This window comes from Trachemys scripta, chromosome 21 (assembly GCF_013100865.1).
Source record: "Trachemys scripta elegans isolate TJP31775 chromosome 21, CAS_Tse_1.0, whole genome shotgun sequence".
In the NCBI taxonomy this organism is placed as follows: Eukaryota; Metazoa; Chordata; order Testudines; family Emydidae; genus Trachemys; species Trachemys scripta.
The window spans coordinates 3291487-3316919 of NC_048318.1; the positions used below are offsets into that span (position 1 = coordinate 3291487).

General features: G+C 55.4%; 3 protein-coding genes across 9 annotated transcripts in view; 2 read left to right on the plus strand and 1 right to left on the minus strand.

Annotated features, from left to right (window-relative positions):
* Positions 1 to 243: 243 nt before the first annotated feature.
* On the minus strand, positions 244 to 12149 carry LOC117868682 (cryptochrome-1-like). Of its 3 annotated transcripts, none has more exons than XM_034754873.1 (11): positions 12078 to 12149; positions 10204 to 10478; positions 8526 to 8720; positions 8268 to 8386; positions 6984 to 7138; positions 6336 to 6476; positions 5446 to 5613; positions 4373 to 4513; positions 3190 to 3341; positions 2438 to 2667; positions 244 to 1917 (listed from the first exon to the last, which is right to left on the minus strand). In XM_034754873.1, exons 2-11 carry the CDS (start codon positions 10416 to 10418, stop codon positions 1841 to 1843), a joined length of 1593 nt encoding a protein of 530 aa, XP_034610764.1. In that variant the 5' UTR covers positions 10419 to 10478; positions 12078 to 12149; the 3' UTR covers positions 244 to 1840. The 3 variants fall into 3 exon arrangements, with proteins under 3 accessions (XP_034610764.1, XP_034610763.1, XP_034610766.1); XM_034754872.1 differs by lacking the exon at positions 12078 to 12149 and adding an exon at positions 10969 to 11183 and having other exon boundaries at positions 10204 to 10477; XM_034754875.1 differs by lacking the exon at positions 12078 to 12149 and adding an exon at positions 10864 to 10985.
* On the plus strand, positions 11307 to 22099 carry TIRAP (TIR domain containing adaptor protein). Of its 5 annotated transcripts, none has more exons than XM_034754880.1 (5): positions 11307 to 11982; positions 17180 to 17381; positions 17744 to 17794; positions 20022 to 20624; positions 21054 to 22099. In XM_034754880.1, the coding sequence occupies exons 3-5, from the start codon at positions 17788 to 17790 to the stop codon at positions 21095 to 21097; spliced, it is 654 nt and encodes a 217-aa protein (XP_034610771.1). In that variant the 5' UTR covers positions 11307 to 11982; positions 17180 to 17381; positions 17744 to 17787; the 3' UTR covers positions 21098 to 22099. The 5 variants fall into 5 exon arrangements, with proteins under 5 accessions (XP_034610771.1, XP_034610769.1, XP_034610773.1 ...); XM_034754878.1 differs by having other exon boundaries at positions 11307 to 11879; XM_034754882.1 differs by lacking the exon at positions 21054 to 22099 and having other exon boundaries at positions 11307 to 11879; positions 20022 to 20632.
* Positions 22100 to 24998: 2899 nt separating this feature from the next.
* DCPS (decapping enzyme, scavenger) overlaps positions 24999 to 25433 on the plus strand; it is a 55063-nt gene continuing 54628 nt past the window's right edge. The window contains exon 1 of the mRNA XM_034754720.1: positions 24999 to 25217. Coding sequence (XP_034610611.1) covers positions 25032 to 25217 — 186 coding nt within the window. The 5' untranslated portion in view covers positions 24999 to 25031. The remainder of the gene's footprint in view (positions 25218 to 25433) is intronic.

The following is a 25433-nucleotide window of genomic DNA, read 5'->3' on the forward strand; positions in this document are numbered from 1 at the left end:
CGTGTCACCATCAACCACTTAATGCATTAATGGGAAGGAACAGAGAAGATGGAAATAAACCAGAAGAGGTAACACAGCTGCTGCCTTCAGCCACGGGTCAGCTGTCATAAAGATCAGTCACTTATCTGCCTAAAATGGGCTAAGTGGTATTGCTCAGCAGAAGTAAAGACAGGGAGTGGGGACCAACAGCACAGGCAGCCTGAGCCTCCCCCACCACAGAAGCAAAACCTACAGACACTGTAATTGAAAGAGAAAATGTAAAATGTGATTAAAGCTAATGCTAGTTATCGAATACACAGGTTAAGGAAAGAGTGTCTATACGGCTGGCTGTAATGCTTAAATTAGCCCCAAGGACAAAGTTTGGTTTAAAAGTCATAAAATACATCTAGTACATAATGTGTAATATCCCAAATTTAGGTAAATAAATTTAACAGTACAGTTTAGATATTACCCAAATATTGGATGCTACCTCACTCCTAAAAGGTTATACTAAGAGCAGCTTGTGGAAAGCAAATATAGCGATGAGTGTAGCGTGTCCCTCAGTAACTGAGAATTTAGGATGGGTTGCCCCTCAGTAACATCTCTCCCTAGCCCACTTTCTCCGATATCGGCTGGTCTATCCACTTCCTCTTGGGGCTCAGTCAGAGTGTCTCTCTGGTTTAATAGTCTCACCACCAGCATCTGGTTCCACGTTCCTCTTGCTCAGCACCTTGTGCACCACGCTGGGCTTAGCACATCAAGATGAGCTTTGCCCCATGCTTTACCACATAGTGCTTCTAGGGATATCTCTAATACCCCAGGAGACCATAGCCAAGGGATAGTGAAATTATGCCTGGGTTGGACACGCCACAAAACAGGGCATACAGGTCCCAAGGACGGTGGCAATGAGTATCCAGCATTTCATGCTCAGCACAAAGATGGGCAAAAGGCAACGTCCCTATCCAGCATCCCTCACTTTAGCCTCCCAAGCTGCTGTCTGCCAAAGGGGGCAGCAAAGCTTAAACAGGGAGTTCAATACCAACTCCCAGCCAGGCTGGCTGGGGCATTCGGCACACCAGCACGTTATTAACGTGCCCTTTAAATTAAAAAAAAAAAAATTCTTCCACTCCCTGAAAGCCTGGTGTGCTTTTGGCTTCTGTGGAGCCAGCCCACAATGCAGCAGTCTGGGGCACTTCCCAGCCCAGAGGAGTCGGTGGCTGCACGAATTGTTTTGCTGAGAGGCAAGTTTAAAATGTACCCTGTGGCTAACTGTCTGCAACAACCCGCATAAAGAAAGCGCTGGGCAGTAACCAGGGAAGGGGACCTTGTGTGGAAGGCACTGGAATGTAGTGCAAGATGTGGGTTCAGTTCCCAGCTCTGCCTCTTTCAGTGATCTGAGCGAGTCAATTACGGCCAGATTTTGAAGGGATCCAGCAGCTCCCATTGGAAATCTGCCTAGTAAGCTCGGTTTCTCAGTTCACTTGTGTGTAAAACAGGGGTGGTGAAACATCTACCTCCCCAAGTGCTGTAGGGTGAATTCACCCTAAGGCACTCAGACAAACTGATCCACTCCGTGGCCTTTCCAAAAGAGAAACTCAGCTTCTGGCCTGGGAGCAGCATAGAAAGCACCAGCACCAAAGGACAGTTCGCTGAACAGGCTGAATGAAAGGATGCAGCATGCAAAAGTTTCCTGAGTCAATAAGAGAGGCAGTGCCAAAACCCCACCATGGCTTTCCCTGGACTCAGGCGGCCAGGGCTCCTAGCGGTCAGTCAATGGGCTCTTGTGCTGCCTGGGGTTCTCCCCCTGTGCCACAGAAGAGACTGGCCCGTTGGCAAGATCCACTGGCAGTGCTTGAGGGATTCAGCTGCTCTTAGTCTTTGGTTTCTTTGTCAGCAGTTCGGCCACAGAGGGACCAGTCGGTGTCCTCCTTTTGGCACCTAACGGGAGAAACAAGCAGCCAGCTTATTAGGCTAAAGAGGGCAGGGCTGTTCTGTCTTCCCTGCTCAGACACTGCACGACAGCCCTAAGAGCTGTGGATGCTGGCAAGCTGGCATGTGGTGGCATGGTTGGGAGACTCAGGCATCTCTCAGATGGCAGGGAGAGCCATACAGCAATAATAATAATTAACACTTAGCTCTTACGTAGCATCTCTCATCCATAGGTCTGAAAGTGCCTTACAAAGAGGTTGGTGGTGTCATCACCATTTTATATATGGGGAAACCGAGGCACAGTCACGTGACATCCCAAGGTCACCCAGCAGGTTAGTGGCTGAGCTGGGACTAGAACATAGGTCCCTGGAGTCCCAGCCATAGCCACTAACCATGATGCCTCCCCAAGGGAGGGCTGGTCTGGATTGTCTCCTCCCATTCCTCACAGCCAGTACCTTGCACTTCAAACCCCAGCCCGAGAGGCCAAGCCACAGAGCAGCTCCGGGTAAGGGGAGGAGGGGGTCATTACCTTTCTTGCCACCCCCTCCCTCCAACTGGGCAGTGGTGCTGGACGATCGCCGGGCGTAGGCTGCCTTCATCCGCTCCAAGTTCCTCTTGCTCACCACCTCGTGCACCACGATGGGCTTGGGGTAATCTCGGCCAATCACGCAGCCTGCCTGCTCCTGCATGCTTCGCGGTGCCTTCCAGGGCTCATAGATGTACTCAGCGGGGAACTTCCGGAGGAAAGGGAGGTACTTCCTGCAGGAGGGTCAGGCCCCAAAGGAACAGGCAAGGTGGGTCAGTCAGCCCCACAAGATACAAGCCGAGGTGGGAATTCAGTGCCGAGCCACAGGTCCCTCAGGGCCAACCGCCTTTGCCAGTGTGTCCTAGCCAGCCCAGGCTGAGGGGGCTAGAACATGGTATGGGATCTTTGGCCCACTCATTTCCTGGCCTGTCCACTGAAGCTGCCAACCGGGGGTGGGGGTAGCAATCTGACAAGAGCTCCCAACTTCCTGTCCTCACAGACCACCCAACACGGGGGTTACTTCCAGTCACTGTCGGTCTAGAGCTGGAAGGATTCACTGCCACTACCAGTCTCCTGGGTGGAGATAGAAAGACAGAAACCCCCAACCCTCCCCCACCCCCGCTATGTCCCCTCTGCAATGCCATGCCGGAGCCCCACTCGGACTGCAGCGCTCGCTGGGCTGTAGCAGACGCCCGCATGATCCAGGAAGAGGCTGGGCTCCACCGTGGCTCTGCTGGACTTTGCCCTGCACCTACTTGATATACTCTCCGCCCTTGTCCGTCTTCTTGCCGAAGGCGATGGGCGAATAGACGCGGAAGAACTGGTGGAAGAAGGCACTCGCCGACAGCCACTGCCAGTTGCCAGCGTTCAGGGACCAGTCAGCATCCAGCAGCAACTCCTCAAAGACCTGGGGTGGGAGGAGTGGATGCTTTGGGGAAGGGTAAGATCATTCGTAACCCGCCCCCACCTCCAAAACTTTCCGCTTCGCTTCTGCCTGGGTTCCTGCCCCATGGCACCAAGGAGGGGTGGCAGCTGCTCATCAGGCAGCCGGTCCCCAAGGAGTCAATCCAGGTGGCACGTGGACTCCATTCCCATTTTCCCCTCCTACTTTCCACCCCGGCTGTGGCAGGGGAACTCCCCCACCCTCACGCAACCTGGGTGGGCAAGGCGCCCAGCCAGGAACCCCGACAGCTTTCTGAAAGAAGTGGCACCTCCCATGTAGCACCAGAAGTGGAGGGTAAAGATAGCACCTGTAGGTTGGTGCCATATAACTGTGATTAGGGAAGGGCTGTCAGAGCAACCAGGGAGAAGGGGCCATTGGAACAGGTTTGCGCCATACCCGTGGCTATTCACACTTCCCTTTCCAAGCCTGGCTTAGCTGCGTGGTGCTGGGCCCAGAGTCGCAGGCAGGGAAGAGCCTCAGACGCTCACTAATTCATCGGAATGGGTTTGGTTTCTCACTGGGTAAGAGGCTGCAGGAGCCTCTGGCCGCTCTCCAGTCTCCATTCCCACCTGACCAGCTGTGGAGCCCAGCACCACGAATGACAGCCTGGAGGTCCCACGTCCTTGCAGGTTTTGTTCAGCAGCCCAAGGGCAAGCCTGATCTCCCCTCTGGCAGTGGGACCACAGGTAGCTCCCGCTGCCAGAGGTGGGGATGGGGCAGCTGGGCTGGAGTAGGGAGGGAACTCCCAGCCTCGTTCCCAGTGGCTCCAAGCAGCATGGGGGTTATAAGACCAGCCTTGCTCCTCGCAGCCATTGGCCGTGGTGCAATCTCCACCTCCCTCCCCACTGTTTGCTCCTTGGCAGGCAGGGTGGGATGAACTCCAGGCTATCCACGTCTGCAGGGCAATGGTGCAACCCTCAGCCAGCCTGTCTGCTTCTTTGTCAACCGTGAAGGTCCCCCACCATTTCAGCAGAGCCCCTTGCAACATGCCTGACCTTTTGCCCTTGCTCCCAGGATATCCACAGGTCTCCTCGAGTCAGGAAGCAGGCCACAGCATGCCGGGCCAGGTGATGGATCCAGCCTTCAGTGCGCAGCTGGGCCATGATGGCGTCTATGAAGGGGTAGCCCGTCCGGCCCTGCCAGGGAAAGCGCTTGAGCTTAAACCTCCAGCAAGCTAATCCAGGCAGCCATGTGTGGGGTACACTCCTGGCTTCACTTGAGGTGTGGGGCTGGTGGCCAGACCCATAGAGCTAAGCAACCAATTACTGCCACCAGCCAAGGCAGATCTCTGGTACCTCGAGTGGCAGCTACTGTATTTTGAAGTTGAAGGACCAAGGTTCTAGCCCTGGCTGCCCATGCCTGCCTGAGGTATCTGGTGACCATGTCTATTGTCTGCCGAGAGACTGTTCCTCACACCGTCTCTACCTCGTCCCTGTATTGAGCACTTCTCCCTTTGAGCCAAGCATCAGCAAGAATGGATCAAATTAATCCCTGGTGGAACTCCACTTAGAGTTACACCAGGATGTACTCGGGCCCTGCAAGCACTGGGCATGTAACCGTCCTATTCCGCTCTGCAGCTCCCAATAAACATGTAATTGAGAAAGCTTTGCTGCACTTTTCCCAGCAATCCAAGAGCTCTCCTATGCCAGCCTTGCCTGAGGGTGTGACCCGACAGCCAGGCCGTCTCTAAGTGCATTCCCTCTAGCCAGCACAACCGCTAACCTCCTTGGCGTCAGCACTCGGTTCTCCAACGCTCAGTGGTGGGAGGCAGAGGGACGGCCCTGCCAGGAGTGCACTAGAACAAAGATCAGGCATGTAAGGCTGCTGGCCGGGCTCCCAGAGGCCAGGGAGGACTCACCAGGCCCTTCCTTCAGGGCACAGTTTGTTAATTCAGATTAAACGCTCCCTCCAGCTAACCTCTCTCGGCCCTTTGCAAGGATCACCTGACCCCTTCCTAACTGGGTCCAATAATCGCACTCTCTCCCCCGGCCCTGGCAGACCACCTTGCTACAAGGCTCTTGTCACTGGGACATCATTGTCATTGGCCTACGTTGCCAAAAATGGGTACCTCGCTCCAGGCTCTGAGGTGCTCTGGATTGTTATCCCAATCCACCTGCACACAGACGGGGTTGCCCTCCATCTTGTTGAAGTTGGGGATCCCAGCTCCTGCCGTGTAGAAGAACTCCCTCCACAGGAGCTGCCCGTGCAAAGACACGGGCGGGTTGGAGTGTTTCCTCTGTCAAAAAAGGGCAGACGTCATTCTTGTCTCTGGCACATAAACGAGGAGAGCCCCAGAGAAGGGATCCGATGGTGGTCCCTTGGCAGGGATTACTGCTATTGGTTTCCCAGGCATTCATATACCCAAACACCGAGGGGACTTTAAGGCCTCTGGAAAATGAGGGATTAATAGGATTGGCTAGAGCTGGGCATAATCCAAGGAGGTGCTGTAAAAAGCTTCCATCACGCATGCAGCTCCGCCAAGGTACTTCACTCCTGCTCCACATCAGCCCCTGCCCTTCTAGGCCTGGGCTTGCTTATTCAGAGGCTACGACAGAGCCAAACCCTAAAATCCCCTGGTTTGATGGACAAACTAAGCTTAGGACGAGCCACGAGACAGATTTTCCTTTGTGATTCTAGGGTTTAAACCCAAGAGGTTATGGTCTAAGTCTAACCCACTGCACCATCCAGCTCACCCATCCTCCTCCTGCTGCCATTCATGCTCCATTCCCATTGGCACAGAGGCAGCATCTTCACTGACCATTCCAGGAAGGTTATTTGCCTACCCAGAGCAATAGATCTTACTCCAAATGCCCCACACCCGTATGATCCAGCAGCCCTTGCAGGGCAGAGCACTCTGACCTGCACGGTGCACCTACCGGCTCCTTTAGACCTAACACAAGCGCTGGCAAGCAGCTGCCTGATAAAAGAGCTGCCGAGCAAACCTGGTTTCCTCCTTACCCCCTGGTAGACTTCAGCCAACCTCCACCAGAAGGTTCGCACGGACAAGCATCCAAACTTGATGTAAGGGCTCAGCACGGTGGTGCTAGGGTTCAGAGAGTTGGGCTCAGTCTGGGGCTTCTGGAAATTACACACCCAGGCCTGAAAAAGGACAAGAGAAGCAGATGAGAGGGGCCCAAAGCCAGACAGAGGACTCCCTGCCCAAGGGAAGAGGATGACCTAACTATATATGATGGAAACCACTTCAAGCCAGGAGGTGTGGCAGCACCCCTACTTCCAGCACCTACGATCCTGGGACCAAAATAAAACAGAGAGGGGAGTAGTTCCAGGCACTACCATTCTAATTAGTGTTTTCCACCCGCTTTGCGGTCACTTAGCACAGGGGTAAGTGACCGCGGGTGCCAGGCAACAATGAGTTAGGCCTGGGGTCTTTAATGGAGCTGCTGGCAGTGCTGTACTTACAGCCACGCTCCTGGATCTCTCCAGGACGCTCCTGCCAAAGCCCATGGGGGCTCAGCACAACGTTGCAGGGAATCAACCTAAGACGCTTCTCTTACACCGTTTGCTTGAAAGCTCAAGGGCTCAGTGTTAGCCCTTCGCTGCCCCAGGCCTCAGAGGGGGAGAGGGGATCAATGCTAACTACCATACCGTTCTGTTCATATGCAAGTCAAGCCTGCAAAGCGCCTCAGACTCTCCTCCCGGGTAGAGGCGAAGACCTGCTTGCTCCGGGTCCTGACCCAGCTCCTCCAGCGTAGGGATCCCATACTCTGCACCGTGGTTGTCTTTGCAGGGGGTACAGCAATCTGGGGTAATAGGCACAGTCAGTACTTCCGTGCACCAGCACTAAAATATACCGTACGTTTGTCTAGCCTCTTTAGTTGTAAAGAATCTCAAAGTGCTTTATAAAACTAAACAGGGATTGCTGCACCCAGTACTGAAATGCAGCCACCTCTGGGGTGGAACACAGCAACTGTTTTACAGCCTCATAACACCACTACTCCAAAGTCTAGGAGAAGAAGAATCCCATTTCCCATGGAAACTGCATTGGGATTTTTGGAACACACGGGGGAAACATAGAATACCACCACAGAAGCTTGCAGTCAGAGTGCTGGGACATGTCCCCCTAGCAGAGAACCACCACATTGACAAAGGCTTGTCCCATACTTACCGTCCACAGGATCTGGTCTATACTCAGCCTGTTACCAATCCCTTTAGTGTGCCCAGCCCCAAGGATCCACACAGTTCCACGGAGGCAGCTCCTGGCTTCCAGGACTCTGAGACTGGGCCTTTGGGCACCAACAAACCCTGTCTCTCTCTACGGCTCCCTGCTGCGAATCCAACCAACCCAGACTCCTGCAGAGGCTTGTACTGGGCCTGTCAGGGCACAGTGCTCTCACTGGGTATTTGCAACAACCCACGCAGCCTTTTCCAAACAAGGGAGCCATTTATAAGTTACCTGGCTATCGAAGCTGGAAGGCCTTTCGTTAGCCCAGAGAGGCAGAGTTAAGCCATAGGCCACCCTGGCCAAGCCAGCGCAAATGCCAGCCATACTAGGTCGGACTCCATCTCTGTCCCAGTCTCTCTCCCTTGTCTGGTCCCAGCCTGGGGAGAGCAGCCAGTTTCCTCAGAAGCCCACTCTTCATTCCCACCCAGGCACGGCTCAGTCCTTTGTGTCCAGGCAGGGCCACGCTGCGCGCACGCACCCTTCCCCCTCCCCCCCCCACACACACACCGCCCCCGCCTGCCAGAGCATCCCATTGCTGAGTGCCAATGTCACTCAGGACCCTCTCTTGATCTGGGTCGGTTTCAACCAGTTCCTTAACGACCCGGTTTGTTCCACCCACATGGCGAGGTGACACACACCTGCAAGGAAGGAAACTCAGGCACATATACAAATCATTAAAATATTACCAAACCCTTTGTTTCACTCACCCTTCAGGTTTTCCAGAGTGGGAGCTGGCACGGGCCGCTTCGGTGGTCCCAGCGCCGCCAGGAGCGTCTGCAGGCGCACATAGGTCAGAGGCACCTTGCCATTGTTCTCAGCAATTACTCTGTGAATAATCAAAGGGACCTATCACTGGGGAGAGCCCACGGGGCAGAGGGCACTGGCACCCTCTTTTGCTGGAACTCCAGGGGCTTTAATGCCCAACAATGAGCAAGCCACATGAGGACCCCACTCCTGGGACCCACCTGTCAGTGTCATACAAGGTGTTGGACACTTTCTGAATAACCTGAACGCCATGTTCAGCCGCCAGGCTCGCCACCTCGCTATCGCGCTGCCTGGAGTAGGGCTCCGTGTCTATCTCGAACGTCAGCCGCGTCACCTTCCACTCTTTAAAGAGAACCGGGAATATCTCCGTGGGGCGGCCACGCACCACAAACAGCCTGTGGAGACGCCACCAAAACCTAGTCAGCCAGGGGCAAGGTAAACAGCAAGGCCCAGGAGCCCAGGCTTGGTGGCTGGGCTCAAGAGAGAGCACTGCATAGTGGGAACTGTAGTCTACACACACAGTCATGCTAGGGCACTTCCAAGCATGGCATGTTGGGACTTGTCTCCATGGGTCACACCTCCATGTCAAAAGTCAGGGCAGCTACAACCTGCTCCATTTTATGGCCTGTCGGGTGGATCCCTCAAGCTCCTGGCTGAGGGACGGTTGAGTTCCTCAGGCTTAGAATGTTGCTCTGGCTTCTACTTCGGACAGCTTAGCAGGGAACACAGAGCATGAGATCTCTCCATGCCGAGTCCCTTGGTAGTCTTACCTTGGGGCTCCAGCCTATGAGCTGTGCAAGGAGCCCCTACCTCTCCACAGCTGGGACACGGATTGTAAGCAGCAGTCTGCTCCTCCCAGGGTGGGAAGGGAAATGCAGGCCACACAGCTGGGGAAGACAGCGGTCCGATGTGGGATCCTGGCAATGAGGATATTTTGGAACCTGACTTCTACCCCTTTGGTGAAGCGGCTCATGTCTAAGACCTCTCAAGCATGCTGCATGCTGCATCTCAATTAGGCAGCTGGAGACACAGAGGGTTGTGAGGAACCTCCCCTCCTGGACAAATTCATCCCCATCAACCCCTCAGTAAAAGCCTTTCTGCTGCTGGTTACTCCAGCCCTGTAGCCCTCCTTCGCTGCACTTGCTCTCATAACGAAGTGCCCTTTAGAAAGGGCCGCTCAATCCCCATTCAGTTAAGCTCAAGCAGCTCCTTGACGTTCTGGGGCTGCTCCTGATCCTACTTTGGGACCATCTAGAGGGATGTGCATTGGGAGCCCATTTCTGCAGTGCCCCACGCCGTCACCACACCTGAGCGAAGTGCGCGTCACACACAATTGAGTCAGAATGGTAACCGTGCACTGGTGTCACAATGTCACAGGGAGCAGAGCTACAGAGAACCAGGCCCTGGGTATTTGGGGTGGGGGGGGGGGGCGGAAGCAGCTACCCCTGTAGGGCTCATTCATCTAGCAGATGGAAGCATTTCATTGTTTAAAAGTAACAGCTGTGAATTGGGGGGGAGAGGAGAAAATACATTTGTTTGACTGAGATTGAATTTTTCAGAGGAAGGCAGTTCTCCCGGCACAGAACCTGCCAGCACTTTGCACTGTGAATCCGCAGCTCAATGGCACCACATTCTCCGGGACAGGGAACTCCAGGCAGCTGGGACCAGAGGGACCCAAGGAAGCAGAATTCTAGCATCTACTGGGCCCACCCTGCAAGCCCTGTATGTACACAGCTCCCAGTGAATGCAATGCGGGTCCCATGTGGAGAGGGTTAGCAGAATTAGGCCCATTGTTTTTCCAGGTACCAGAGACAACCCCAGCTAACTGTATTAGCCCTCCCTATACTCGTGCGGAGTATCTGCCTGGACAGGACTTGCCTTGAGTTCAGTTTCTGAAGGCTCTCGTCCAGATCTCTCAACGACTCGACCAGAAACCTCCAGCGGTTGACGCTGACCCGCATGTTCTTTGGGAACCAGGGGTCGAGGACGAAGATGGGATAGAGCTTGCGGCAGTCTGTCGTCGCTGCCAGCAGGGCAGGGTTATCGTGAAGGCGAAGACCCTTACGGAACCAGTGGATCGATACGTGCTTCATCCTGAGGATTCGGCTCCCTGGTCTGTGCCTTCCTTCTCCTTTGTCTCAGTGTCGGGTCTCCTGGAGGCAAAGGAAAGCACCTTGAAAACAGGCATGTGACTTCTCTCCCCCCCCCCCAGCCAAACAGCACTGAAAGCAATGAGTTAGGTGCCTAAATACCTTGGGATCTCGGACCTCTAGGAATTAGGCACCTGAAACCTTGGAGGATCTGGGCTCACACACTCAGGCGCAGTCCGGCCACACAGATTGCACATATTCCAAGGCCAGAAGGGACTCTGCCATCACCTAGTCTGAGCTGCATAGCAAAGGCCATAGGACCTTCCCTGACTCAATTCCTGTTTGAGCCACAGCAGATCTTTTAGGGAAACCACACAGCCTGGAAGGAAAGACAGCCAGTGTGGGAGAATCCACCAGCCCCGGGTACATTGTTCTAATGGTTAATTACCCTCACTAGTAGAAAGGCACACTTTATCTCCAGGTATTGCCCGGACAGCTTTGCAGAAGCGGACACTGCAGCAGGCCTATATGCCCATCTCCACTTCCTTCTCACCTGGGTGCTCCTCCTTGGGGCCCCAGCTCTGTTCCCCGCTCAGCAGGGACCCCTCCAGCTACACCAGGCGGCCCCTTTCCCTGCAGAGCTCGCCAGGAGCCGGCTACCGCGCGTTCTAGCCTGGGAACCCCCAGCCTGGTTGGGTAACATTTGGCTTCTAAGGCTGGAAGTGAGGTTACAAAACAAGCCGCTGTCAGTCAAGCGGCGGGGGCCTCGCAGGCAGCCAACCAGGGGACTTGGGAACACCCAGCCCGCCCAGGGAGGAGCAGAGACAGGTGGGGCTCTTTGAGCGGAGCTGGGTGGGTCTGTAGCTCTGATCTGATCGCAAGGGACGGGGCGGAGCCGATGTCACTGCTGTGCGGCCCCAGGCGGGGGCTAGCTGACAGCAGCGCAGAGCCGGGATCTCCTCCCAGCAGTGCTGGGGGCAGCACAGGGGGGGAGAAGGGCCACTTGCGGAGCCCGGCTGGGGTCACGTAGAGCGGGTGGGGACAGGTACCGGAGGGGTCCCCCGCTTGCTGGGCTCTGGTCTCTCCCTTGCTCTTGGCGAGCCGTATTCAGGGCCTGTCAGCAGAGCCCGGCCGCCCCCCGCCGCCCCAATGCCGCTTCGGCAGCACCTGTCCCCCCAACGCGCCTGGGGACCCCCAGGGAAATCGGTGTCCCCCTCCCCTCCCGCGAACCCACGTGCGAAGCTCGGGAGCCCCGCCCTGGGGCTCCACCCAGCCCGGCCGCCTGGTGTTTCCTTGCAGGGGCGGGGAACAGCCGCCGACTTCCCCAGCCCGCCGCTTGAGCGCAGAGGTGGCGGGCCCCGGAAAGCCAGACGCGGACGGGTCACGGAGCGGCGCCGCCCTGCCAGTGACCCGGCGGGGAGGCGCGCACGGACCCCCAGAGCCCGGCCGGACGCGCAGGGCTGGGTGAGTAGCCACCTGTCGCCTCCCCGCCAGCGCTCGGCCAGGGGCCCCGGGGCAGCCGAGGCGCACAGCGCCGGCCGGGGTGAGCAGCTGCTCCTGCCTCCAAGTGAGCGGGCAGGGCCGCTCCGGGGGGCCGGGGCAAGACGCTGCAGCCGGAGGGAAGCAGGGTGGAGCATGTGCCTGGCAGCCGGGTTTGTTCACCTTTTTCTCAGATCCCTTTTTGAGCGCGCCCGGCTGGCAGGCTGCAGAGGGCAGCTGGTGTGGGGAACCGTGCCAACTACTGCACAAAACCCAACACCCTGGCCCCGCCCCCTCCGAGGCCCCGCCCCTTCTCATTCCATCCCTCTTTCCTCTAGCTCTCCCTACCCTCACTCATTTTCTCCGCACTGGTGCAGGGAGTTGGGCTGCGGGAGGCGGTGTGGCTCTGGCTGGGGGGGTGGGCTCTGGGCTGGGGGTCTGGAGTGGGGCCAGAAATGCAGGCACTGCCCCCCGCAGCTCCCGTTGGCCACAATTCCCGGCCAATGGGAGTTGCGGAGTCGGAGCTTGGGGCGGGGGCAGCACACGGAGACCCCCCCTGTCTCTGTCCAAGGGACGCAGGGACGTGCCGGCTGCTTCTGGGAGCAGCGCAGGGCCAGGCCAGGCAGGGAGCCTGCCTTAGCCCCGCTGTGCCACCAGACTTTTAGCAGCCTGAAATCTCTTGGTCTGGCTTCAGTAGCCTCTGGGAGATAGAGCTTGATTCTGGAGACTCCCAGCGAAACCCTAAGGGGTGCAGACCACGAGCTTTGCGAGGGGCTGGCTGTCAGTCCGTTTTGTGGGGAGGGAAATCCGTGGGATGTAGGAAAAATGCCTAGGGGAGCTCTACAAAACTCCACCTAAGTTCCCTCTAAGCCGCGTGGCTGCATACCTGCCTATTAAGCCCCATGCAGGGGCTCAGCGCTGCGGCCAGGGGAGGGGTGCCGCACCCCAGCGGGGAGCAGCTGTGGCCAGGGGAGAGGAGCCCCTCCCTCGGCCCAGCCCAGGCCCATTGGAGCTGCCGCGGCTGGGGAGAGATGCCTTCCCAGATCCCAAGCTGTTGCAGCAAGAGAGGGCTGTGGGGAGTCGTGTCTCCCCACTGCAACCCCGGGGCAGCCTGCACCCCAAACCCTGGCCCCACCCCCCCACACACCCCAACCCTCTGCCCCAGCCCTGAGCCCCCTCCTGCACCCCAACCCCCTCATCCCTGGCCCAACCCCAGAGCCTGCAGCCCCCCAAACCCCAACCCTCTGCCCCACCCTGTAGCCTACACCCCCAGCGAGAGGGAACACTGCCACTATCCCCAAGCTGCTGGATATTTCTGTTACAGTGAAACAGTTAATGTTGCCACTTGCATGACATTGTTAGGTTTCAGGGTTATCAGGTGGTGAGATTAACGGAAGAGCCCCTTCCTCTCTGGGCTCTCATTTCAGGCTCTCTGCAGACTTACTCAGCCCGAAATCCAGGTCGCTAGTTGGAGGCTTTCCTTGGAAAGGGCTAGAGGGGTTTAAAAAGTGCTGTGTGCGACCCTGCTGGCCTGGCATGATGGCTCTGTCATGACCCACTTCCTCAGGGTCAGCTGGTGGGCCTGGAGGGGGGGCGCGCTGGGCTTGCACCCTGCCCCCATGGAATGACCCCTCCAGGCTCAGGGATGTTCCAAGAGCTATAGGGTTTCCATGAGGGCAGGACCATTTCACAGAAGGCCAGTGGCTCTGCACAGCTCCCATCTCCAACAGCTGGCCTCACCTGTGATCACTGCCAGGAGCTGCCCCAGGCCAGGGGTGGCTGAGCAGAGGGGGCCGCCACGTAACATTGTGCTCTTTGCACTGACTTATGATGGGGAATCTCCGCCTGGCTGAACGAAGACAATACCACTGAGCCTTGCCACCCCTCTGGCCTAGCCCCTTCCCGACTTGTGGAGCCTGAGCTGTGCCCATGAGAGGTCTCCATGCAGCTTCCCCTACCAAACCGCCCATCACGTGACTGTTATTAGGAATTATGAGGCAAGGCCCAACAATATGCTCGCTCAGCCTTTTATGAGACAAACGTAAGGAGCCCTTGCCCCAAGTAGCCTCCTCTCTAAGGGACAGATGCAGAGAAGATGGGATGTGCTGGTACTAATTTAAGTATATAACTCCCTTCCCAGAGCACAGAGGTCCTTTGCTGCTGTGCATAGCAGATTGTTATCATTTGTGTGCCCTAAGGCTCCACATGCCGCTTCATTTTTGTAAGGTCATTCGTGCATTTAGTTATTACTAAGCATTGGCTCGTTAGAGTAACGTGAGGGCTGAGACAGTGCTCGCTCATCTGCGATTGGAGGGTCATTCATGAGACTAAGACGGCAGATGTCGGCTTGTTCTTGTAGAGTTGTGGGCTCTCGAGCTACACGCTGGCTCATTATTGTAGGGTCCTGGGCGTGTTGGTTGGGGGAGGGAAAAGGTGAGCAAGGGGGAATTTTTACCATATTTGAAGCATTTATTTTAGGGGGAAAACATAAATTACAAATGGCAAAAATATATAATCCGATTTTTGGCCCCAACCTCAGCGGTGTCATTGTTTCAGAATCTTGTCTGAAAATAACCAACCCCCGAAGGGTGCAAATCATGTGCGAGGATACCACTCATGGTATATAGTCTCACTGCCCCTTTGCATTCTCCATCTGTTTGTTGCATCCATCATCTCTTGTCATACTTAGACTGTAAGGTCTTCTGGGCAGGGACATCTTTTTATTACACATTTGCATGGTGCTGAACATAGTGTGGCTGGTGCTCTTGGGGCTACCCCCAGATGAATAAATAATTACACACAGCTGGGTTTTTTTAACCTAGGAAATCACGCACACAGCCAAATTAAAATATTAAAAGAGCAGGTGCTCCCCCATTCTCTACCCCTCCCATCTTGTGTTAAGATCGTCTTTGCTGGAGAGAGCAGGGGAGGAATTGCTGAATCTATTAATTTGTGTTCTTAGTTAAATTTTGTTGTAACCAAGGAGGGAGACCCTGAGATCAGCTTTCCAGAAATAATTGTACTGTGTTCCTGGAAATACAGTGTGTGTATTTAAGAACATAAGAATAGCCATACTGGGTCCAGCCCAGTATCCAGACTTCTGACAGTGGCCAGTGCCAGATGCTTCAGAGGGAATGAACAGAACAGGGCAATTATCCAGTGATCCATCCCCTGTTGTCCAGTCCCAGCTTCTGACAGTCAGATGTTTAGGCACACCCAAAGCATGGGGTTGTGTCCCTGACCATCCTGGCTAATAGCCATTGATGGACCTATTCTCCAGGAACGTAGCTAATTCTCTTCTGAACCCAGTTATACTTTTGGCCTTTGCAATATCCCCTGGCAATGAGTTCCCCAGGTTGACTGTGCATTGGATGAAAAAGTACTTCTTTTTGTTTGTTTTAAACCTGCTGCCTATTAATTTCATTCTGTGACCCCTAGTTTGTGTGTTTATATGAAGGGGTAAATAACTTTTCCCTATTCACTTTCTCCACACCAGTCATGATTTTGTAGGCACCTATTATATCCCCCTCAGTCGTCTCTTTTCTAAACTGAACAATCACAGTCTTTTTAATCTTTCCTCAGATGCAAACTGTTCCATACCTCTTATCATTTGTGTTGCCCTTCTCTGCCCATCCATGCCAGATGCACCAGGTGTGGGCAGGCAGGCTCAGCAAGGCAGGATCCAAGTGTGAAGAGGCTTAATGTGGGGGGATCCAGGTGTGGGTTGAGAGGATTCTATATGGGGCAATCTGGGTGCGGACAGCTCAGTGGGGGATCTGGGTGCGGGGGGATCTAGATGCACAGGGGCTTATTGAGGGGTTCTGGGTGCAATGGTAATGGGACTTTGCAGGGGGGTCCAGGTGAAGATGGTTGGGGCTCAGCAGGGAGGTTGGTGTGGAGGCTCAGTGGGGGGTCCAGATGCTGTGGGAGTGGGGCAGGGATCCAGGTGCAGCTGGTTGGAGCTCAGGGGGTGGGGATCCAGGTGTGGGTGGCTTGTTGGGGTGGTCCAGGTGCAGGGGGAGTGGGGCTCAGTGGGGGAGGGTCTAAGTGTGTGGGGGGCTGGATGCACAGGGGTTGTGGGGATGAGGGAGCAGCTCCCTGTACAGGGATCCCTATCCCTGCAGCTGAGGAGTGATGGGTGCAGGAAGCAGGTGGGGGGCGAGGAGAGGAGAACTTTGCAGAAATTCCTGTAGCTGAGGGAGAAAACTGGGGGTGGGTCTGACCCAGCCCTGGATGCTGTGCAGGGGAAGAGAAAGTCCCGTCCTGCCCAGGTGGGACTAGCAGCTGAGCTCGGCACAGGGTAGGAGCCACCACCCAGGTCTTCCCCAGTCCTGCCTCCTGCCCCACAGTGATTTACCTCTCTGCCAGCTGCCCTGGGCACCTGAAACATACTGCTTGGGAGGGTCGCATGACGGCTCTTGTGACTTCCCTTTGCTTCCCCGTCAGAAAGTCATTTTTCTGTGGGGAAGCAATGAAATCTTCAGGGGACATAAATTCTGCACATGTGCAGTGGTGCAGAATTCCCCCAGGAGTACTCTTGGTAGTTCAGGGACTTGGGCAGTGCAGATGCCACAGAGAGCACCACAAAGACTGGAGCTGAAACAGAGCCTGCCTGCCTCCCCTGTGTCTGAGGGACACCTGGAGCCAGGGGGAGGCCGAGCCATGAGCCCAATAGACAAACCAGACTGCAGAAGCTTGCACATAGGTGGGACCAGCCCAGGGGTGAAAGTAACTTAAAGGAGTCCTGAGTGGAGGCGGGGCCTTTTGGGATTTAAAGGGCCGGGGGCTCCCTGCAGGGGCCGGGGCTCCGGGCCCTTTAAATCCCTGCCCGAGCCCTGCTGCCGGAGCTCTGGAGGTGATTTAAAGGGCCCGGGGCTCCCCGTAGTGGCTGGAGCCCTGGGCCCTTTAAATTACCGCCGGAGAAGCCGGTCCAGTTCAGCATGCTGTACCGGCTCTTGCCGGTACACCGTACCGGCCTGTACTGGCTTACTTTCACCTCTGGACCACCCCACTGTTTGAGTTGCACTCCTGGGCGGGACGGAACAGGTGTTACAAGGCCAGAGCCTGCCTGTTTGCATCCTGGGAGGGTGGACTTAAGCCCAGGGGACCAAGTGTCCACTCTGGAAAGAGGGTGTTGTGCTCATGCTCCCAAGGATTCCTATTTGGGTGGAAGGGTGCGTTTGGGTGTGTTTCCAGACGCTAAGGTCATCCAAACATTGTGCTTGTCTAAGCAAAGTTTGATCATCAGCAATAAATGGCCTTTGTCTCATTTCCTTTTTTTAAAGAAACTGCCTATTCGACAATAAGGATCCAAACGCACTCCGGCTCCTGCTGTTGCAACACAAGAGAACCCGAAGTATCCAGTCTGGTGCTGGCCCTTATGGAGAGCTGTCCCCTTGCCATGCTACAGCCAATATCCTTAGCAACACCCTTGGTGATTCGTGATGGAAGGGTGTGATATCTGTTGGTGGGCAGGATAGCTTTTAAGTAAGTAGATTTAATGCAGGCTAGATGGCCTGGGAGACTGATGTGCCCAGTCTACCCCAGACCAGACACCCGTGGCAATGAGTGATCTCTTACGCAGCGCTCGCTAATGGAGTCTGCACATGGAATACGCGGATTGTTCTTCCCCCAGGAGTTGGGGGCACGGGGTGCAATGGTAAAGAAGCAGGCACAATCTTTTTATTCTGGAATTGTACAGCGCCTAGCACAATGTGTCCTGGTCTTTGACTGGGACTCCTAAGAGCTCTGGGCCTACAAATGCATAATATGCTGAATTTAATACCAACATGAAAGGAAGCAGAGCAGCTGCTGACCGGTTGTCCTTCCCCTGCCTCTCTCTGTTACAGGTCAAGATTCATGTGGGCACTTCTCACCTGACTATTATCCCGATATGGCTGGTAAGTAAACAAGCATCATGTTGACAGCCTGATCTGATTGAGCAAGGGGCTGGGAACAGGAGGCAGAGCGTCTATCCCTGACTTGCTATGAGCCTGGGAGAGTCAGTTTTACTCTGGTGCGGTTTCTCCATTCTATGGACTAGGGATAACATACCCAGCTCTATAAAGTGCTTTGCTCTCATAGCTGAGAAGGGACATAAGCGAACACTAACCACTCCTCGTCTATTTCAACTCTCACACACCTTGTAAGATTCTAAATGAACCGTATCGGCTCAGAGCAGGGACTTGGCCACTGCTGCGGACAGCCTCAGTGGAGATCTCCGCTCAATGTGCAGCTGCAGTCCAACCCCCACATGTCCCCCCCAACCTAGCAAGTAAGATGGTGGGCTGCACAAAGAATGGACGGAGAATACAGAAACCTATCAATAGTGACAGATGTAAATCAACTGTGTGGTCCTCTCTGGAATACTGTGTGCAGTACGGCCATCCCGTCTCTAGGAGGACGATGGGAGTTGGCAAGGCTTCCAAGAAGGGCAGCAAGAATGTTCAAGGCCATGAGAATTTTCCCTAGGAGAAAAGATGGGATTGTTTACCTTAGAAAGGAGACCAGTAAGAGGGGAAGTGTAGCAGAGGCTTTGGGGCTAACCACTGCCTCCGTTTCCCCTCTCAGATGGGGCTCCACAGTGCATTTAGTTCACCCAGGTGACCCAACCCTCCAGCTGAGTCAGGAGAGTCCCACCTCCGGTAGTTAGGGTCAGAACCAAACCCCAAATCTTCCACCCCATTCACAGCCCTTCCTCTCAGCACCTGTCCTGTTCCAGAACAATAACCTTTCTCCTAGCTCCAGTCAGGCACTGTCAAAGAATCCTGAGTTACCACAGTTCATGACAACAAATTCTGGCTGGGATAGTGTGAGGTGATGAGTCATCCCTGAACTAAAGCCTGGCTAAACCACACATGTGGATGAGTCACTCCTTTGCTAAGCTCCAGCCAATCCAGGAGCCAGGAGCTGGTCTGGTGACTCTCAGGGCAGGTATATAAACCGCTTGGGGAAACACAGCAGCTCTGTCTGCCCAGTTCACTTCATAGCTTGGAACTCTCCCCTGCCCGACAGTGGGGACAGACTCCACAGGCCTCAGCCTGCTCCAGCCCTGCTCTGGCTCCCAGCCCTACTCCTGCCTTGCTCCAATCCTGCTCTTGACTCCTGATTCTGGCTCTGACCCCTGGCTCCAGTTCCTGGCATGACCGCTACCACCCTGACCACTAGGTGTGACCATCAGTGTCTCGGTTTCTGACATATTAAACTTCCTGCTTCAGGGCTCGAGCTGATCTCTAACTATAACAGTGGGGGGCACTGCAGGAGTCTTACATCTTCCCCTAAAGCATCTGGTGGTGGCCACTGCTGGAGACAGAGATCTCAGGTCTAATCCAGTTTGGCAGTTCCCATGTAAACCTGACCTAACTCCTAATTTAGAGCAGCCGGGGATTTGGGGTGATGAGAGCTGAAGTAAGCGGTAAGGAGGTAGATTTTTGCACTTCATCCCCTGGTACTTTACTAACTCTCATAGCCTTGGAAAGGCTGCCCCATCTGGGGCGGGGTGGAGCAGCTGCCATCCCGCAGAGCAGTGAGTGGAGGGGGAAGCTTTGTCCAAGGGCACCCGTGCAAACGTTAGTCTGTCAGCCAACCTCAAGAGCCTGCTGTGCAGAGAACCTCCGTACTTACAGCTCACCGGGGTCCCATATGCAGTAAACTACCTGGAGCTTGGATCTCCCTCTGCAGAAAGAAGGGCAGAGTGATCTAAGCTAGGACCCTATCCTGAGGCTCCAGAGAGTCCGGGTATTTTAGACCTGATGCCCAGTGGCTCCAGTTAAAACCTCCTTGAAAGCCAGGATTTTTTTAATTGGCTTTTGATTATAGCCCAGCTACTCAGATCCTAATCTCCCTGTGCCCTTCCATGCCTGGAGCTGTCGGGAAAGGCCTCTCTCTCAAGACACTGTTGGACTAGACCTGTCTGCTCCACCTTAGCACTAGACCTGTCTGCCCAGGTCCTGGGGCAGGGCTGACACTTGGTCTCTGCGACTCAGCTCCCAGATGGCCCCATGATAAGAAAGCAGGAGGTTCAATGTCCGGAGATGCTCCTTGTGGTGCATGGGAAGGGGCTGTGAATCTGCCCAGGAGGTATTTCAGCCTTCAGTGAATCTGACTCTGATCTCTTAAACTCCACAGGCTGGGTCAGGCGGCTCCTGCAGAAACCCAAGCGAAGCTCCAGCTCCGCAGGAAGCAATTTGAACACCAAACAGTCCCCCTCCTCCTCTTCCTCCTCCCTGGTGACAACCGCCAGCTCTTCCACCAGCAGTGCGGTGGCCAGCCAAGGACAACTGTCTCCTGCCTCCCAGGTGAGCATCAGCAGCGCAGGGAGTGCCCGCTGGGCCAAGAGCTATGACGTGTGCATCTGCCACAGCAACGAGGACTTGGAGTTTGTCGAGGAGATGGTCTCCTATCTGGAGAGCCAGACTGAGGGCATCCGCTGCTTCCTGCAGCTGCGGGATGCCATGCCGGGGAGTGCTATCATGACAGAACTGTGCGATGCTGTCCAGAACAGCCACTGCTGGGTCCTGCTAATAACCCCTAGCTTCCTCGAGGATCCCTGGTGCAGGTACCAGATGCATCAGGCGTTGGCAGAGGCGCCTATGGCCAACGGGCGTGCCATCCCTGTGCTGAAGGGCATTGACCGGAAAGACTACCCCCGGGAGCTGAGGTGCCTCTACTATATCGATGTGACGCGCAAGGAGAATGGCTTCAGGCCGATTAAGGACACGATCCTGCGCTGTAAGTAAACTGTAGGGGGCAGTCGGCTTTATAATGGGCCCGTATAGGGTGTTTGCTCTTCACTCCGCACAGGCTAAGCTAAACAACCTGGAGTGTCCCTTCGATCATACCTTGCGTTTCTATTGCACCTTCTGGGCTTCAGGACTGACTCTCAACAGCCATGGGGTGGAACACAGCAGCTGTCTGACGGCCCACAGATACTGTACAACCTTCTGGGATGGGAAGTAGAGAATCCTCTGTCCCTCTGAAACTGCAAGGGAAGATCTAAAGAGAAGGGGCTGGGGCCTCTGTATCCCACTGGAGTGGGGTACAGTGTAGGATCTCTCTCTGGGAGGAGAGGTACAAATACATTACAGTGTGACAGCGCTGGAACATCAGTCCAGCTGCTATCCCTTATAGTGACCCTGGTTTCTGTCTTGTGTCCCTCAGACCTGCAGGAGCACTGTCGAAGCACCGTGAGCAGAATAGAGTGACTGGAGTCCTGCAGGGGAAAGAAGCACCCTGAGAAAGCAGATCCCGGCCGAAGGGAAATGGAACGAGAATCCACACTGCTGCTTCCAAAGTCTCTGGAGCTGCCTCATTTGATCTCAGTGGAGAGCAGATTCCAGGTGGTCTACAGCCAAGTTCTCCGATGCACAAATCACCTGTAGAATTACAAATGGGAACCGTCTCTCACGAGGGCTTCTGGACGGAAGCATTTCTCTCATGTCAGGCTGCTCCCCACCATGAACGCTAATACCAGGCACTGCTGAGAGGACAAGCAAAATGTCTAACACCAATGGAGAGTGAGGCTTACGTGTGGCTTCTGGTGCTAAAGACTTGGAAGAAGCATGAGGTTTGTTCCATGTTGTATTGTACAGTGCAGGGGACTTGGCTAGAATCTGGAGCTTGAGTGTTGGTGACTCCAAGTAATTGAGGGTAAACACAGGTAAATGGAGTTTACCCACTTCTCATTTGGGGAGTAGGGAGTCTAATTTAGGTTTCTTACTTTCAGGAAGCTGATAGGCAGCTAAATCTCTAATGACCTTCCAAAAGCCAGTTTGGAGCTGTTACAATACGCACTCTTGCCTATGTTAAATTCCTCCAAGCCCCAAGGAGCATAGGCACCGACTCCATTATATATACTCCACAGCTGTTTGGGTGGCAGCCACCGATCAGTTGGGTGAGGCGCTTGGGGAAGGGCGGAGAGCAGCAGGCAGGTGGGGCCTCAGGGAGGGGCAGGCAGAGGCAGAGCGAGGGCAGGGCCTTGGGGCGGGGCAGGGCCTTAGGGCGGGACAGTGGAGCACCCCCTGGGGGAAAAAGAAAACTCAGAGCCTATGTCAAGGAGTATAAACTGACATGAAGTTTCCCCTTTTGGAGCTTTGACACTCATATGAAGAGGAGCTACACATAGGCTGGTCTTTGGTATTTTGAGTGTAACGTCAGTTTTAGTTTTGATTTTTACAATTGTAATTTAAATATGTGTACAAATAAATGCAGAAAAGTGTTATTTTTATCAAATCTCTCACGCTGCTTCTTTTTTTTTTTTTTTTTTTAAATGGGTGGATCTAATGCTGGTGAAAGAGCCTAAGCTGACAGCTCACTGAACTGGTTAGCCACTGCCCAGGTTGCAAGCTGTTTTTCTTGTTCTTCCTCTCTGCTTCCCACCTGCCCCTCCTCCACACACACACACCCTAACTCAGACCAGGAAAGACTCCGCCTTGGGAGAGGAGTTGGGGATTGTTTAGTCTCTGGCTTTATCTTGTATAGGAAAAAGAGGCTGAGTTTTTAGTTTAGGCTTAGCTAATACTCTAGCTAACCCCAACCTAAACTTGACCATTTTCCTAGCATAGATGCAGAATCACACCTCGTAGCATGTTCCTGGTTTTTTGCTGGCTGAGTTGTAGCCTAGGAAAGTCTGAAAATTTGTTAGTCTCTAAGGTGCCACAAGTACTCCTGTTCTTTTTGAAGAGTCCATGTTGCTCTGTTAAGATCCAGAGACCAAAAGACTCTGGCACTGGGTTCTTGCTTGCTTTTTTGGGGGGGGGGGTTGGTTTTTTGTTTTTTTTTTACCAGAACCCATTTTTTAAAAACCTGACTCTTAAAATAATTAACAGATTTTCTTGAAGATTCATTCTGAACTCCTAAAGTGCTGTAATGTTGAGGCTACGCAGTATTTTTTTCACACCTCTCGAAGAGGTTAAACCTCTGTTTCAAGTGCACAGCTCAGCCTTAACTATAGACATGTGACTGGCACCTCCATAGTCACTGGAAGTGGAAGGTGTTCGGCAATACTTGGAAAGTCCAAGTATAGAGTTGTCAACTGTCTAATTGCGCAAACCCAAATACCCTTGTCCCACCCCTTCCCCAGGCCACGCCCCTGCCCTGCCCCTTCTCTGGGCCCCCCTCCCTCCGTCGCTCGCTCGCTCACTTTCACTGGGCTGGGGCAGGGGGTTGGGGTGCGGGAGGGAGTGCAGGCTCTGGGCTGGGGGTGAGTGGTTTGGAGTGTGGATGGGGGCTCCAGGCTGAGCCTCAGGCCAGGGGGAGGGGGCTCAGGGCAGGGGATTAGTGTACAGGAGATAGTTCAGGGTGCAGGCTCTGGAAGGGAGTTTTGGATGTGGGAGGGGGTTCAGGGTCCAGGCTCTGGCCAAGCGGCGCTTACCTCGGGTTGGGTGGCTCTCGGAAGCGGCATATCCGGCAGCAGCTCCTAGGCTCAGGGGCGGCCAGGCGCTGTGCGCACTGCCCCTGCCTGCAGGCATCACCCCTGCAGCTCTTGTTGGCCGCAGTTCTCTGTGCTGCGCTCCCTCGCTGGCCCCTGCCGGCTACAAGGGAGCGGTGCCGGGGGCAGGCTGAAGTGGCTGCTTTGCCTACGGAGGGAGGAGGCACGTGGCAGCCCACTCGCCCCTCCCCCTGGCAGGTGTCTGAGTTGATTCCAGGAGGGCTTATCCTGGCTGGACTTCCTGAGCAGCAGCTGGGGGGGGGGGCTTGTGTAAGTGTCGAGCCAAGGAGCCAGGGAGGGGGCCCCCCTCCCTCCAGCTCGCTGCTGCCAGCGAGGACAGGGTTGGGGGGAGTCCTCTCTGGCCCCCCGCTCCAGCCCCAGGGCAACCTGCCTGCTGCACCCTAAACTCCTCATGGCCAGTCCCACACCCTGCACCCCAACCCTCTGTCCCAGCCCAGAGCCTGCACCCAGCACCCAAACCCCCTCCCAGAGCCCGCACCCAGCACACCAAGCCCCCTCCTGCACCCAAACTCCCTCCCAGAGCCCGCACCCCTCCCACACCCAAACTTCCTCCCAGAGCCTTAGGCGGGGTGTGTGTGTGTGGGAGGGGGGCGGACTTGGACCCATTCTGGGCACCACCAAAAATTATACCAACCTGCCGCCCCTGGACCGGGCACGTTATTGCCACCTTACTTGGGCTGCCCTTATCTTCTGTGACCAAAGATGCCCAGAGAGTCCAAGGGTGGGCTGTCTATAAGAGTGAGATTTACAGCCCCCTGGGTGAGATTTGAGGCCAAAGAGTGAGACTTTCTAGGGATCAGAGGGGTAGCCGTGTTAGTCTGAATCTGTAAAAAGCAACAGAGGGTCCTGTGGCACGGGCAAGGAATGCGCTGGCCGCGGCTTCCCGTCACCCCCATTGGCCCAGGACAGCGAACTGCGGCCAGTGGGGGCCGCGATCGGCCGAACCTGCCGCGTCAGCAGGTAAATAAACTGGCCCGGCCCGCCAGGGTGCTTACCCTGGCGAGCCGTGTGCCAAACGTTGACGACCCCTGAACCAGCACTTAATGGTTTGCTTTACAATGTACACTGCTTCGCCGTGCATTTGAAACACTGAAATGTCCCAATGCATACTGAAGTCCAGAGCACGTGTGCATCTGCCATGCAAACTGGTAGATTTGAACAAAAACACTTATTTGCTGGTTGGAGCAAACCCCTGGCTGGGTGGAGCTATGGGTGGAACAAGAGCGATGGTCACAAGCGCTGCTTGGCTTTTGGGCGAACTTGTATTTTTGGGAAATGTTTCCCACCCAAAACCCGGGCAGGGCAGTGGCTTCCTGCACCCGAGGGTGGGGCTCGGTGTCCTGATTTTATAGGGACAGTCCCGATATTTGGGGCTTTGTCTTACATAGGCACCTATAACTCCCCACTCCCCCGTCCTGATTTTTCACACTTGCTGTCTGGTCACCCTAGGCTGGGCTTCTGGCCCCTGCAGGCCACACACGGGTGGGTGCCCTGTGCAGCCACCTGCCCCTCCACGCTGTCTTGATCGTTGCGTCTTCCAGTGAATGGAAGCGTCCATCCAAATCCCCCCCCGCCCCATTTTCCCAGTGGTTCCCTCCAGTAGCAGCCCCAGCCCAGCAGGGGGAGCCCTCTGCGGGGGGGTCTAAGGGGCTGCGTCCTCTTGCCTCTACCCACTCTAGTCGCGGCGCATGCGCACTCCCGCAGCAGTCACAGTGATGGCGGAGGCCACCGGCGCGAAGAGGAAGCGTGAGGGAGCGGAGGAGTCGGCCGAGCCCCCGGGAGGCGGTGGCGGCTCATTCCCCTTGGCCGAGCTCTGCGTACGCAGGGTGCTCAGGGAGTCTGCGCGGGACAAGGCCATTTTCCTGCACGGGCAGGTAAGGGGGGAATGGGCTGTACCACTCTGGCCTCGGGGAGAGAGGGAATGGGGGCGGTACCACTCTGATCGGGGGGAGGGGGTTGGTGACGGAGGGGGCGGTCTTACTCTGATCGGGGGCGGTACCACTCTCACCTGGGGGGATTGGTGAAGGGGGGGGGGGGGGGGCCATTGCCCTGACCCGGGGGGGCGGGTGGGTGGGGGGGGGGGGGGGGGA